The sequence below is a fragment of the Schistocerca piceifrons genome, chromosome X, assembly GCF_021461385.2.
Source record: "Schistocerca piceifrons isolate TAMUIC-IGC-003096 chromosome X, iqSchPice1.1, whole genome shotgun sequence".
In the NCBI taxonomy this organism is placed as follows: Eukaryota; Metazoa; Arthropoda; class Insecta; order Orthoptera; family Acrididae; genus Schistocerca; species Schistocerca piceifrons.
In genome coordinates this window covers 312,304,639-312,320,870 of record NC_060149.1, presented here as the reverse complement: position 1 = coordinate 312,320,870, position 16,232 = coordinate 312,304,639, and the positions used below count along the sequence as shown (strand labels likewise).

The following is a 16,232-nucleotide window of genomic DNA, read 5'->3' as shown; positions in this document are numbered from 1 at the left end:
GACCAAATGAGACACTCATATCACAATAAAGGGTGTCCAAACGGTCGCACCAATACCCAGTATATGGCAAGGTTGGTTTGTATTTCCCCATGGAAACGAGCACAAAGTTGCCGAATGACATTCTGCAGTAGATTGCCCCAAGCGTCTTGGTTTTTACAGGCCCTGGAGAACGAGTATACGTGTTCAGCTGGCGAGAGATCTGGTGATATTGCTGGCCAGGGCAGCTTTTGTGTACTACAAAGAGCACGTTGAGTTGCAGCAGCCGTATGTGGAGGTGCACTGAGCTGTTGAAAAAATACGTCAACTTCCTTCCAAAAAACTGGCAGTATCACGGTGAGCACCTGTGCATTGTAATGTGCACTGGTCACTTTACCCTGATGAAACATCAAAAGTGATTGCGAGTTGTAACTGATGGTCCCCCACACCATGAAGCCTGAGATAGTACCTGTGTGTTGTGGGCGAATGCACTCTGAAACAGACAGTCCACCAGGTCTACGCCATGCACTAGTATGTCCATCACTGGCATACAGACAGAACCTATTCTCGTCACTGATGACAAGGAAGTGCCATTCCACTGTCCAGTCAACTCTTTCACGACACCAGAATAGCCATGCTTGGCGGCGTCGTGGGGTCAGTGGCAGCCTCGCCAGAGACACGTCATCCAGCTGCAAGTAGGCGGTTCCAAATGGTTGTTGATACAGGATGTTCTCAGATTTCGTCCCTGGATGACGTTTAGTCGCCGACCACTGTTCGTATAATACGTCGATCTGATGTGTATCTACACTACGTGGACAGCGGGAATCAGGTCTACAGGTGTGGGAATGTTCCACAGACAACTTCTGAAAGCAACGACACACATCGATACACTGTGCCCAACATGTACAGCAATCCATCGATACGTCCATCCAGCATCCTGCAGGTCCACAGTGCGATCCCTTGCAAATGCCTTAACCTCTTCAATAGGAGTATGTACTCTCCAGTGGGGCATGATTGTATTCTAGAAAAAATGTAGCAAACGCTGTTTACCATTAAACTCAGTACCGTTGTTGCCTGCAGAATCATCACAGAGGGTGCACAGACAGGCCTCCTGAGTGCCATCTGATCGTCGATAATCGTGAGAGCCCCTCAGCATCCACATAAACTGAGGGACGGAAGTCATGGGATACCTGCTAACATCCTGTCGGACCACCTCCTGCCCGGCGTAGTGCAGCAAATTTGTGCTGCATGGACTCAAAAAGTCGTTTAAAGCCCACTACAGAAAACTATGTTGCCTTTATAGCTGCCAGTTATTGCTAAATGTTGCCGGTGCTGGATTTCGTGCACGAACTGACCTCTCGATTATGCCCCATAAATTTTCGATGCGATTCATGTCGAGAGATCTGGGTGGCCATGTCAATCGCTCGAACTGTCAAGACAGTTCTTCAAATCAGTCGCAAACAACTGTGGCCCGGTGACGTGGCACATTGTCATCCACAAAAATCCCATCATTGTTTGCGAACATTAAGTCCGTGAATGGCTACAAATGGTCTCCAAGTAGCCGAACATAATTATTTCCAGTCAACGACAGGTTCAATTGGACCAGAGGACCCAATCCACTGCATGTAAACAGCCCATACCATTATGGAGTCACCATCGGCTTGCACAGCGCCTCGTTGACAACTTGAGTACATGGATTCGTGGGGTCTGGGCCACACACTAACCCTGCCATCAGCTCTTACCAAATTAAACGAGTACTCTGACCAGCCGCCGGTTTCCCAGTCGTCTGGGATCCAACCGTCAGTTAATTCGCGCCCTGTGGCCATAATCATGTCGAAGTCCTTTTCACATGGATCACCTGGACATAAATGACAGCCCCACCAACTCACTGTCCTTTTATACCTTATGTACGCTATACTGCCATCCCTATGTATGTGCATATCGCTATCCCACCACTTCTGTTACCTCAGTGTATTACACCCTGGTGCCACTGAACACAGTCCTTGTGAGTGTTGCATTTTTTTTTTCAGCAGTGTAATTGTCCTAATGAAACTGTGTCAATATCCTGCAAGACTTCGAAATTATTTTAGACCAGTCAACAACTAGATTTACATGTAGAAAACTTAAGTATTGCTCTACACTCACGCACGTATGTATCTCTCAATAACGATGTGCGTAGATAGTGGACTGCACCATCATATAAATTAAAAGGTAGTTGTCGTCGTTTCATTAGTTGGATACTGGAAGAATATTGGCAATGTGCTTTTGGAGTTTGTCCTAAAGTAGTTATCAAAGCCATTCGCCTTATACGAGAGGTGGCGTAGTAGTTAAGGCACTAGCCAACTCGTATTCGGAAAGAACGAAATTAAAATTCCCTTCTAGATCAAGGTTTTCCTTGGTTTTTTTAAGAATAAATGGAACATCGGGTTAGTTCCTTTGTAAAGCAATGGGTTCATTTCACTTATTGTCCATTTCTACGTTGTGCTCGGTCCCAAATGATCTCTTCGTCGACGGGGCGTTAAATCTTAATCTCCCTTCGTTTCTTTCAAGTCATTTAATGATACCACCGAAAATCTAAATCAGGAATGCCATAAGGCAGTTTCAACCGGTTGCTCCCGCTTTGAACCCTATGTCTTAACCACTGCCATCCTTCGCTGGGTTTCAAATCTCAAGAGAACGTTACATAAACATCAAACATTGCGATTGGACGTTGCCAGAAGACACGCCAACAAACTCACAAAGGTCTACTTTAAAATATTTTGAATGCTGGTTACCAGTGAGCTAATAACGTTCTGTAACTACAGTCGGGAGGGACGAGGTTAGTTTAACTTCATGAGTGGTCTCGAATATAGACAGTGAGCTTCTCACGTTTCGAAACTGAATAAAACTGGCATATAGTGCTGTATCGAGCTCATGAAAAGCATCCTGCGACATAATCGTCCCAGTTATCTGCAGAGTATGTGGCCATTTCCAAGTTCCGAGCAGTGTGGTGAAGAAGGCATCACATGTTGTTTAGTCTGATGGCTGTGCTTCCGTAGTTCAGTGTAATATTTTCGCACCTGAAATTTGAAACAATTCTGCGGTCCTTCCGTTTGTGGTTTAGGTACCAAACAACTTCTTTCTGTTGCCAAAACCAGTAAAATGACCTACAAGAAACTGTTGTTTGTTTAGGTATAATAATCAGATATTACAATCTGAACTTCTCCGTTACGAAGAAAAAATAGTGGCATTTTTAGGACACCAGCCCACCCAAGTAAGTTCGAAACTGACAAGCAAACCACAGAGCAAGTTAATACTTTTAAATATTCAGGGCGCAACATTACATATGGTGCAAATAATGAAATATAAATTAGGTTACACCTATTTGATTATTTTCGTGGAACTATACGCAGAACATTGTGTGAAACGACATTCCTTAAATACGTTGGGTTGGGTTGTTTTAGGGAAGGAGACCAGACAGCGAGGTCATCGGTCTCATCGGTTGAGGGAAGGATGGGAAAGGAAGTCGGCCGTGCCCTTTCAATGGAACCATCCCGGCATTTGCCTGGAGTGATTTAGGGAAATCACGGAAAACCTAAATCAGGATGGCCGGACGCGGGATTGAACCGTCGTCCTCCCGAATGCGAGCCCAGTGTCTAACCACTGCGCCACCTCGCTCGGTCTTAGATACGTGGCTAGATATACTTTAATGGATAAAAACAGAAATGACATTCGAGTACAACTGAATACGTAAAAAATAACTGATACAATAATGCTATATCAGTTGAGATGGATAGAACGTATAAACCTTGTATTAGATGCAAAAACCACTAAACCAATAATACAAAGAGGAAAAAGATGTTAAGGAAGACCAATGAAGAGATGGCTTGGCCAGTTTTGAAGGATTCGGAGAGGACGAAAAGACCCAATTCTTAATGATAATGACTGACGCTAGCTTGTCTTGAAAATTTCCTTGTGGCAGTAGGGGATAAGAACTCCGGGCTTGCAGATGTTGCTCATAAACGAAAGTAGGAGGGGACATATCGTGCGTTGTAGCGGGGAACGGGGCGAGCAGCAGAGTCCGTGGCGGGCAGTGGAGCTGCGTGTGACGGCGGCGTGCGCCGACTGCGGACACAGACGCTCTCGGCCGAAGCTGCGGCGCGCGGCGCACGGGTCGGATACGTCATGCGCCGGTCTCCTTAATTAAGCGAGGCGACGGGCGCTGCCTGGCAGCACACCCAGGCCCAACCGCCGACCGCTGCCCTCAACAACCCAACGACGATTCGCAAATACTGTGTGTTTCACTTGCAAGTGTCGCAGCCCATTTGTATCACACAGAAACGGACATCGATAACTACAGTCTGAAACGTTTCTTACTTTTGGCTCATGGCGTTACCTATTATTCCTAACGTGCAAAAGAAAAAATGCCCTAAGTGGAAGTTGGGTTAAGCGCTATCTACATGTACATTGCTACTCTGCAAATCACATTTAAGTGCCTGGCAGAGGGTTCATCGAACCACCTTCACAATTCTCTATTATTCCAATCTCGTATAGCGCGTGGAAAGAATGAACACCTATATCTTTCCGTACGAGCTCTGATTTCCCTTATTTTATCGTGGTGATCGTTCCGCCTTATGTAGGTAGGTGTCAACAAAATATTTTCGCATTCGGAGGAGAAAGCTGGTGATTTGAATTTCGTGAGAAGATTCCGTCGCAACGAAAAACTCATTTTAATGATTTCCAGCCCAAATCCTGTATCATTTCTGTCACACTCTCTCCCATATTTCGCGATAATACAAAACGTGCTGCCTTTCTTTGAACTTTTTCGATGCACTCCGTCAGTCCTATCTGGTAAGCATCCCACACCGCGCAGCAGTATTCTGAAACAGGACGGACAAGCGTAGTGTATGCAGTCTCCTTAGTAGGTCTGTTACATTTTCTAAGTGCCCTGCCAATAAAAATCATCCTTTGGTTAGCCTTCCCCACAACATTTTCTGTGTGTTCTTTCCAATTTAAGTTGTTCGTAATTGTAATACCTAGGTATTTAGTTGAATTTACGGTTTTTAGATTAGACTGATTTATCGTGTAACCGAAGTTTAACGAGTTCCTTTTAGCACTCATGTGGACGACCTCACTTTTCGTTATTTAGGGTCAACTGCCACTTTTCGCACCATTCAGATATTTTTTTCTAAATCGTTTTGCTGTTTGTTTTGATCTTCTGATGACTTTATTTGTCGATAAACGACAGCGTCATCTGCAAACAACCGAAGACGGCTGCGCAGATTGTCTTCCAAATCGTTTGTATAGATAAGGAACAGCAAAGGGCATATGGCACTACCTAGGGGAACGCCTGAAATCACTTCTGATTTACTCGATGACTTTCCGTCAATTACTACGAACTTTGACCACTGACAGGAAATCGCAAATTCAGTCACATAACTGAGATGATATTTCTTAAGCACGCAATTTCACTACGAGCCGCTTGTGTGGTACAGTGTCAAAAGCCTTCCGGAAATCCAGGACGCTATGCTATGCTATGCTATGATCAACAGCACGTCGAACCGCGTATGTTGTCTGGTGTGTAACTATTGAGCTCCCAAGCTCTATTACTAGTTAGTGCAATATAATTCGTCTTCATTATTTGATTTTTTGCGTCTATCCTATATGTGTGAAATCTAAAACGTTTCGAAGTAGCCAACAATTTTTTCCCTAATATGATCACTGAGAAGAGGGCCTAAACAAAATTTTACATCCAAGGGATTGAAGCATCAGCATAGAAATTAATGATCGTCGACTAAACATGAAACAATACTGCTCGAAGTCGAAATTTTGACCGGCCATCTATATTTCACAGTGTATCCGTAGTCATGAAACTACACACGTCGAAGATTCCTGCGATATATGAGAGATGTCTATTCACACGTTTCTCCTCAGAACCAACAGCACCCCGTTCCGCTCTTCGATTTCGATGTGGATCGTAAGGTTTGGTCGAAAATGGGCGATCAGAAAGACTTACGAAATCAATGGAGCATGTAGTGGCGGGAAAACTAACACCGTTTCTCGGAGATGAATCTCTACATTAGGAAACAGTCCTCGCTCTCCAACCGTAACGTGAGTTTACTAGACCTGGTAACTAGCACGAAAACAATGTTTGCATATAGATTTTTATTAAGGGATTCATTATTCTGCTGTTTTAAGGCAATTGATATTTTATAATTCAGCACTATTTCATAAAACAGAGTGTTTATGACACTGCTAGCCATTCCTTTACAGGGTTTTAAGCCTAGAACAAAAAAAAAAGGGGGGGGGGGATTTACATTGTTTCAAAGCTATCGTAAATTTTACTACTCCATATTTTGAAGAAAGAGAGTAATAGTTTATGTACTAGTTAATTACAATTATAAGGTCTCCAGTGGTATATCACATGCAGAAATAAGTACAAAATGCCCTGTTTTACCCCCTATACTGACAATACCGGATTGTCGAGAACCGCGAACAGGTACAACTGCAATCGTAAATTTTACGAGGGTTTTGTGATCTAGGGTTAATTGTATATGAGTCGCAGAGGGGGTGAGGCGTAAGGGGGCAACATTGCCATCTGGCATTGGCAGTTTCACTTTCGAAACTGGTCACAGTCTACAGTGAAACAGTAGATAGTGAGCGTCGCCTAAAACAAATTCATCATTAGCCTTAGAAACAGTGTATTTCATTTCGCTGTTGTGTCGAGAGACACGCACTCAGTAATATAAATATGTTACAAAGGACTTTCTGGTGAAGAGAAAGAACAAGCAGTAGCCAGATCTTCCCAAGAAACCATAAACACAAACATACATACACATATACACACATTATATATATGGGTTAACGGGTATAAGTGCAGATATTTCTACCGGTGACGAGGAAGGTGTACTGTACAACACTACTTCACTATTTACGTCAGTTGCAGACTAATAATTGTAGCTATTAGGAGTAGTATATTTTTAGGTTGTCAGTATCTGCAAGCACATGTGGCAATGGTAAACCATTAATACTTATTTCCCCCTAGGCAGCAGATCAGGTGTTGAAGCGTGGACGCAAAACGTTTAGCCTATAGTGACAGGCACAGTCCACTTAGTGGTGCAGTTACGATCGTGCAGAAAACATCAGGTCGCAAAGTTCGTGTTGTGTTTATGGGAAGACAGTTACACGCAGAGAATAAACAACCAGCACACTGGTGTGTGCGTATAAAGGTACCACATACAAAAATAAGTGTACTAATGCCCGTTACACCCTGTACATATGACGCCGAGGTGAGTAATTTTACGATACACACAGTGGTTTGACAGTCTATTGCGGATGAAGCGCTTTACACAGTAATAAACGGTTCACCGCTGATGCCGATGCGAGCGTATGCAGACGTTTCGTCACGAAGAGAACCACGTCCGAGACGGTTTGGCACGCTGAGAAGGTGAGAGAGAGAAGGAAATGTGGGCGCACGTGTGGCGTGACTCACCCGCGAGCAGGCGCAGCAGCGCGGAGTCGTCCATGTCTGCGGGCCGCGCGCCTGGGCCGCACTGCCAGCGCCGGCCGCGAGCCGCGCCCCCCCACCTCGCGGTCTTTATTAAGGAGGCCCCCGCCGCTGCCGCTGCTTGACATGCGCCGCCCGTGCGTCTTCCGCAGCGCCCTCGGCGCTCCTTCCGCTGCTTCCTACAGACGTCACCGCATTACCAGCTGCTCGCGGCTCAGCCGAATGACAGGTACAGTGGCAGATGCTGACAAATGACAAATCGACGGCATGCGCTACCTAACATGTTCCAAAACGCACCGCATAAAAACTGGACTTTTTCTGGGGCTCATACCTCCGGTTCTGTTGGTGACAGAAAGATAGGGTCAAGTGTTCCGGGCAGCCCTTGAGCTACGGATCATTTGTATACCCTGCGGAGGAATCGTCTTACTGTAACTATCCTACAGTAAAGGGTCAAATTTTGAATACTTCACACTTCCTGCAGCCTAGGCAGATCGATCAAATCGGTTGGTCAAATGGCTCAAATGGCTCTGAGCACTATGGGACTTAACAGCTGTGGTCATCAGTCCCCTAGAACTTAGAACTACTTAAACATAACTAACCTAAGGACATCACATACATCAATGCCCGAGGCAGGATTCGAACCTGCGACCGTAGCAGTCGCACGGTTCCGGACTGCGCACCTATAACCGCGAGATCGGTTGGTCCTTTTTGCATTATACGTGATCCATGGTGGGCCCTAACGTGCTTATGGAGGTACCATTAAGTTAATGGACGGTTCCTAAAAAATCGTAAAGCATGGTTTTTGGCTACCAAAACGGCTATACCCAGCAAATGTCTACTCCGCAAGACACTCAACGGTGTGTGGCGGAGGGCACTTTACGTGCCACTATCATTACCTCCCTTTCCTGTTCCAGTCGCGTATGGTTCGCGGGAAGACCGACTGCACGTAAAATAAGGTCTGCGGTGTAAAATTAATACTGCTTTATTTCAATTCCAGGTAAGTAAACTATCGAAATTGCTACGATATAATCCTAAGATCCCGATCTCGAATAATCATGAAAATTTTCTTGATATTTTCATCAGTTTCTAAGATACACACGCTCAGTTACCCTACATGTACACTTAATATACGCACGTAAAAGCCAGTGTGATTCGAAATCTAAGTAATAAATAACCGCAGTAAATTGCTGAAATTTTAACTGTATATTTTCTAGGCATTTATCTAGAAGTATCATCTTTCCGCTAAAACAGTTGTCTGTTAACGAGAACCATCTCAAAAATGGTTCAAATCGCTCTGAGCACTATTGTTAGCCACATTGTTTTCACAGAACGCTTGCCCTCACAAGCTGGAAATATAAAAGAGTTATGATATTAGTAAACTCCAGGAGCATCAATTATAAGGTCCCAGAGTTAGTATCACTTATCTTGGACGATAATGTCCAGATAGTATTAGGAACAGAAAGGTGGTTGAAACCAGAAGCAGCAACGATAACCACACCGATAGGTTAGAAGCCACTAGTGGCGCCGTATTAATTGCGTTAAAGATTTCGATAATATCTAGTGAGATTATTACGGATACAGAAAATGAAATAATCTGGTGAAGTTACACATCAAAGATGGGTGAAACGTGATAACCAGATGCTTTTATAGACCACCTGCGCAGGAGCAGTAGTGGAAGAGCGCTTCAGAGAGAACTTTCAGAATAACGTGAATAAGTTTTCTGATCACGTTATGTGATAGAGGGAGACTTCAATTTGTTAGCTCTAGAATGAGAGCGTCATGTGACCAAATCTAGTGCCAGGGACTTGTGAGGTTCATAGGACAGTAGTTTTTGTGTCTTGTCTGAAAATTACTTCGAGCAGATAGAGAGCTATCTTTCGAGAGTAACGTGTTAGACCCCAAATGAGTTAACGTAGAGGACGGCATCAGTGATCATAAAGCTATGGTTCAAATGGCTCTGAGCACTATGAGACTTAACATCTGAGGTTATCAGTCCCTTAAAACTTAGAACTACTTAAACCTAACTAACCTAAGGACATCACACACATCCATGCCCGAGGCAGGATTCGAACCTGCGACCGTAACGGTCGCGCGGTTCCAGACTGCAGCGCCTAGAACCGCTGGGCCACACCGGCCGGCTAAACATCCCAAAAACCTAGTTTTGTGTACCAAAACCGAGCCGCGAATTCCAAGACGGCTATGCACTGCAAATGGCTATAATTTCTAAGGTATATTCCTAATATGCCGGGCCGGGCGCGGTGGTCTAGCGGTTCTAGGCGCTCAGTCCGGAACCGCGCGACTGCTACGGTCGCAGGTTCGAATCCTGCCTCGGGCATGGATGTGTGTGATGTCCTTAGGTTAGTTAGGTTTAAGTAGTTCTAAGTTCTAGGGGACTGATGACCATAGATGTTAAGTCCCATATTGCTCAGAGCCATTTGAACCTAATATACCAATCTCGAACAGACTTGAAAGTTTTCCTGACATCTTTATCCGTTTCCGAAATACCGAGGTTCAAATTTATCCCGCTTGTACACCTGACATACGCACGCATTATCTGGTGTGAGGCAAAAACGTAGTTTATAAAGTGACGTAGCACGGAGAAATATGCTGTGAAGTGTCTTGTTTATCATCAACAGGGTTCTTGGCACTCCGTTGTTGTAGCAATGAAGCATATGCAAAATTTCTGTGCACGTAAAATAGCGTCTGCGGTGTAAAATTAATATTGCTTTATTTCAATTCCAGGAAAGTAAACTATCGAAATTTTACTGACCCATGAAGTTCTTTTCATATGAGTGATACACCCTACTGGAAACCAGGAGAAAAATTCTCCTCCTGAGTTCAAAAAAGGCTAATTACCCCTGTTTTAAATGACTCAGACTGAAAAGTGGGGTACCAGCTACCTCAATCTACCTTCCTCAGCACCATTGAAATTTTCCCAAAATTATTATCATGCGAACATGTTCTCGCTTTTTTATCCCGAGAGAGAAGGAGACAGTGGCAATTGGAAAGAGACAGAAAAGTAATAAATACTGGAAGACAGTAGACAGTGGTTGTTGTATAAAAAGAGCTAAGGAGATCATGGCAGTGTGAGAAAAAGAGAGGGACATAGTGGTAGTGGAGCATACTCGACGTTGAAGAAACAGTACTATGAAAGGAGTGAAGGAGACAGTTCCATTGGGAGAGGAATAAAGAGAAGAAGAAAGTGGAAGTAGGTGAGAGCTAGTCATAATGAGAGACAGGCTCTACGAAAATAACAACGAGGAAGAGAGAGACAATGACTATGAGAAAAGACTGCAGCAGTGGAAAGCAATGAATCAGATAGTGATACTTAATTAACAGAAAGCAAAACGTTGTGCTGAATAGCACAAATAATGTTGGGAGGGTGGTAAATGCTAGTGACTGGGGAGTTATCACAAAGGGAGTCCCACAGGGTTAAATTTTAGGTCCTCTGTTTTTCCTTATTCATGTGAATGACCTCACACTTAACGTTCAGCAAGCGGAACTAGTACTTTTTGCAGATGACACGAGTGTTATAATAAATCCCATTCCAGAAAAAGCAGCTGAAGATATTGTTAAGGATGTCTTTCAAAGAATTAAGTGGTTCTCAGAAAATGGACTCTCCCTTAATTTTGAAAAAAAACTCACTATATCCAGTTCTGTACCCCGACACCAGTTCTGTCATACCGACAATTGATGTAGCATATGAACAGGGCTCAGTTAACAGGGAAGATTTCTCTAGATTTTTGGATGTTCACATTGATGACAACTTGAACTGGAAGAAGCATATTACTGAGCTTCTCAAACAACTAAGTATAGCTTCTTTCGCTCTTCGTATAATCGCTAGTCTTGGTAATAAACAGATCAGCCTCCTAACGTACTTTGCATATTTCCACTCAACAATGTATTATGGAATAGTTTTCTGGGGTAACTCACCACTTAGACATAAAGTACTGATTGCACAAAAGAGAGCAGTGAGAATAATTAGTGGTGTTCACCCAAGGACGTCATGTATGCACCTTTTCAACGAGTTACGTATTTTAACTGCACCCTCAGAGTACATATATTCGCTAATGAAATTCGTTACAAATAATTCATCTCAATTCGCAAAGAGCAGTGATGTTCGTAGGTACAACACTAGAGGGAAAAATGACCTTTCTTATCCGTTATTGAAGCTGTCAGTTGCTCAAAAAGGAGTACATTATTCAGCAACAAAAATCTTTGATCATTTGCCCAACAACATAAAAGTGTCTGGCAGGTAGCAGATCAAGTTTTAAATCGAGCTTAAAATCATTTCTTTTGGACATCCCCTTCTACTCCATGGACGAGTTTCTGTTTCAGAAATGGTAAAAAAAATTGTACCTCTAAATGTAGTTGCATGTGTAGAACTAAAAATTTCAGTAGTATTAATATTAGCACTATTCATGTGTCTATATATATCTTGTAATCTGACTTGTTCCACATCATATCGATAAAATAATCGGGAAAACGATCTACGGAACATGACATAACTGAAACTAAATTAAACTAAAACTAAAATAGTAGCAGTAAGAGAGCACAAGAGGGATAAAGTGACAGTGAGAGGAGACTGTAATTGTAGGACAGAACGATTGAGACTGTGGCTGTAAGACAGGAGATAGTAACAGTTAGAGGGACACAAAGAGATAATGACAATGAGTCGGGATGAATGAGCGAGTGAGAATGAACAAGTGGAAGTTGATGGGTATGAGAGAATTACAGCGATGGACTAGTGGGTGTGAACGACTTACAGTTAGAGGAGCTTGTTGGAGTCAGATGTGAGTTGCGCGATAAAAAGAGCGCGAATATGCCCACATGTCAAAATTTTTGGAGTAATTTTTAAGATGCTAAGGAAGGTAGATTGAGGTAGCCCACTTTTCAGTCATAGTCTTTTGAAACAGGAGCATATTAGCCTCTTTCATGCTCCGATAGGAGCGTTTCTCCGCTGGTGCATACACTATCTGATCAAAAGTATCCAGACACCTGTATGTAATGTCGGGTTGACCAATAGATGTCACGAGAAACAGACCAGACAGTATAAAAGGAGGCTGGAAGTATTGTTTTGTCAGTAGAGAAGCAATAACAGCAGAGCAGGTCGATCATGGAAGATCAGTAACTTCGAACATAGGCGCGTCAGTGGATGTCACCTCAGTAACAAATCTATCAATGGCATTTAACCCTTCTAAAGCTGCCCTAATCGACTGTTGCTGATGTGACTGTGAAGTGGGCACGTTAAGGAATGAATAGCCTCAGCTAAACCAAGACCAGCCAGACTTCATGTACTGGCGGACGGGAACCTTCAAACATTACGTAGAGTGAAACTTCCTGGAAGATTAAAACTGTGTGCCGGACCGAGACTCGAACTCGGGACCTTTGCCTTTCGCGGGCAAGTGCTCTACCAACTGAGCTACCCAAGCACGACTCACGCCCCGTCCTCACAGCTTTACTTTTGCCAGTATCTCGTCTCCTACCTTCCAAACTTTACAGAAGCTCTCCTGCGAACCAAGCAGAACTAGCACTCCTGAAAGCAGGGATATTGCGGAGACAGCCTTGGGGATGTTTCCAGAATGAGATGCTTGGTTCGCAGGAGAGCTTCTGTATAGTTTGGAAGGTAGGAGACGAGATACTGGCAGAAGTAAAGCTGTGAGGAGTCGTGCTTGGGTAGCTCAGTTGGTAGAGCACTTGCCCGCGAAAGGCAAAGGTCCCGAGTTCCAGTCTCGGTCCGGCACACAGTTTTAATCTGCCAGGAAGTTTCATATCAGCGCACACTCCGCTGCAGAGTGAAAATTTCATTCTGATTACGTAGAGTGCTTGTAAAAATCGCATTAAATTAGTGGAATGAATCACTTATGAATCCCAACGTGCTACCAGCAGTACAGCTAGCACAATGACTGTGCGTAGGGACTTAAAAAAGAAGGGGTGCAACTGTCGAGCAGCTTCTCATAAGCCACATATTTCTGCAGCCAATGCTAATCGACGTTTGAGGTGATTTAAAGAGCGTCACCGCTGAACAGTGAATGACTGGAAAAGAGTGATTTTTTTGGGGGGATGAGTCACGCTACACACCAAGGCAATACGAAGGAAGGGTTTGGTTTTGGCCAATGCCTGGAGATCGTTACCTGGAATCATATGTCATACCACCAGTGAAGTACAAGAAGGTGGTATTACGGCCTGTGTTGTGTTCTTTTGGTTAGCGTTTAGTTCCCTTATTGTGCTTTAAAAAGCCCAAAAAACGGAAGCATATGATCACTTTTTACTGCGTTGTGTACTGCGTAGTGTAGAGGCACAGTTCACGGACATTGTAATGTAACGGACTGCTGAAACTAGCGATACCACCGGCTGGCGAGGTGTACGGTGCCGTCAATCAAATTGAAGGAGCAAGTGAACTTTAACTACGTAAACATAAACATATTATTATTTTGTTACAAAGCTGTTAATATGAGGACAATCTTGAGGTATATTGCCACACAACTATATTATAAACACTTTTCATACTATGTTTTTCATATATGTATACGTGCGATGTGTAAAATATCGATATACAACCAAGGTTGGCAGTACTGCTCAGTTTGTAAGCTCTGTGAACAGGAGCCGGTGGTTGGCGAGTGTAGAGACAATGGGCAGTTGGTGTTGAGAGTCTTCTAATACGCTTGCTTTGAGAAGGTCAAGGATAGATGGAACGAAATGATGTATTGGAAAAGCTGTTACATTGAAAATTATTGAATATCGTCACGATCAGCATTTATAAAATAAAAGTTGGAAGTTTAAATATGTGTCAGTTCTTACGCAGCAGAATACACACCCTGGATCTCAAATTGATTTAACAAACAGCGGATGGCGAGATTCATCACTGGACCACGAGCGTGCAACAACGACCAATAAAGGTGAGAATGTTATATTACTCTAAATTCAAATTGTAATGATACCTTTCTTTCTCCATGTCTTCAACCCTGTATGTACTCTGTTGTTAGAGTGAACAGCGTGACGGGGACTTGCGGTCGACTAGGCACACCAGGGAGACCACACAGGTTTAAAATAATTTGTAGCTTAATATACCACTACTGATAATAATTAATATTTGTCCCCCGGAGAAAGAGATGAATTACAACATGACACTGCAGTTTGCCATAATGTAGCATTTGTGAGGCAATTGTTTATTTACAATAGTAGTAGTAGTAATAGTAGTAGTAGTTTTATTCATACGTAACTCGCGTGCATGATTGATATTGGACATTGTAAGGTACCTCTTATTTGCAGATAAAAGCGCATTTATCTTTATTTCCAGTTTTGCTATTTCACATACATGAAGTGAATGTGTCAGCGCTGCGGTACATATGGAGTAAGGAGCGAGTGGTAGGCTCGCTCGCTGGCTAGCAGAGGCGGTTGGCCATCTGGAGCTTTCAGAGTCATTGGGCTGAGGTGCCGATGCAGAAATCGCTCGTGACGTCAACAAAGAGATACGTAGGGAAAGTACATTTATTTTGGCGCGAATCAGGTAATTGTTATTCATAAATATTTGCTAGCAAAAGTTGCCTTTTGCCACTCATAAATTAGGAGGAGTCTATAGGTCATAAATACCATCTTTCAGTAATTTTAAAATGCCAGTAAACGTTGATGTTAATAAATAAATTAATAGCTTTGGCATAACCGAAGATGTTCGATCATATAAGAACTATACCGATTATACGCTCAAGTTACAAACTGTGTGGCATAGCAGGCAGTCGTCGATGGATGCCTTTTCATCAAGTCACGCGGTAGACCATGCTCTCGTACCATTAACAGTTAGCCTATAATCAGTGTGAACAAGTTCATTTTAAGGTTTTTCTTAAATAAACGCAACATAATGGCATCCAGTGTTAAAATTATTTGCACAAAAATACTTCACGCTTCGTTACGTAAAACATAGACAGTAGTATTGCACTTTCAGAATGCGACGGCGCTGCTATAGCTCTGCAAGGGACGATAAAACTACGAAAGCTTCTCCACATAACAGGTGGGAAGAATTCCTACGCGGCGGCTCAGTTCAAGGACGGACTGCCTTAATTGTCGCAAAACTCGGATGGGAATGCGAGGTCAGTTATACTGTACATCGCTTATACCACCATCTACGCAATCACCGGCTAAGCTGAGGCCTTTCTGGAGGTTTTATACGAGTGGGGGATCTTGCAACATGTCTTGGTATTATAATCTAAGAACATAGATAACGTGATTCACATAAACAGGCATTTATTTAAATAAAGCACTAGTTTGAAAGTATGGAGCAGGTAGTAGGTCGTGGCCTTATAGTAGGAACCATCCCGGCATTTGCCTGAAGTAATTCATGGGAACCACACAAAACCTAAATCATGATGGACAGAAGAAGATAGCAACCTCCAGCCTCTTGAATGCAAGGCCAGTCTGTTTAAAACAGTGCTAGCTCATTCGATTTATTGTAAAATACTGTTTTACAAAGAAGTTATTTCATAATGTAAAAGGCTACTACTGCGTTGCTCAGTCATGTCTCACTCCCAGTCACTGCACACGTTAGACACACAGTGGTTCATAATGTAACACTACACACACCATCAGCTAATGTCAGGACCATAGCGACGACAGCCGGCCGAAGTGGCCGCGCGGTTCTGGCGCTGCAGTCTGGAACCGCGAGACCGCTACGGTCGCAGGTTCGAATCCTGCCTCGGGCATGGATGTGTGTGATGTCCTTAGGTTAGTTAGGTTTAACTAGTTCTAAGTTCTAGGGGACTAATGACCTCAGCAG

General features: G+C 43.4%; 1 protein-coding gene across 1 annotated transcript in view; it reads right to left on the bottom strand.

Annotated features, from left to right (window-relative positions):
• The window catches only part of LOC124722329 (src kinase-associated phosphoprotein 2-A-like), a 240,685-nt gene extending 233,151 nt beyond the window's left edge, over positions 1–7,534 (bottom strand). The window contains exon 1 of the mRNA XM_047247505.1: positions 7,448–7,534. Within this exon, the coding sequence (XP_047103461.1) occupies positions 7,448–7,481 (34 nt within the window). The 5' untranslated portion in view covers positions 7,482–7,534. The remainder of the gene's footprint in view (positions 1–7,447) is intronic.
• Between the last annotated feature and the right edge of the window lie 8,698 nt (positions 7,535–16,232).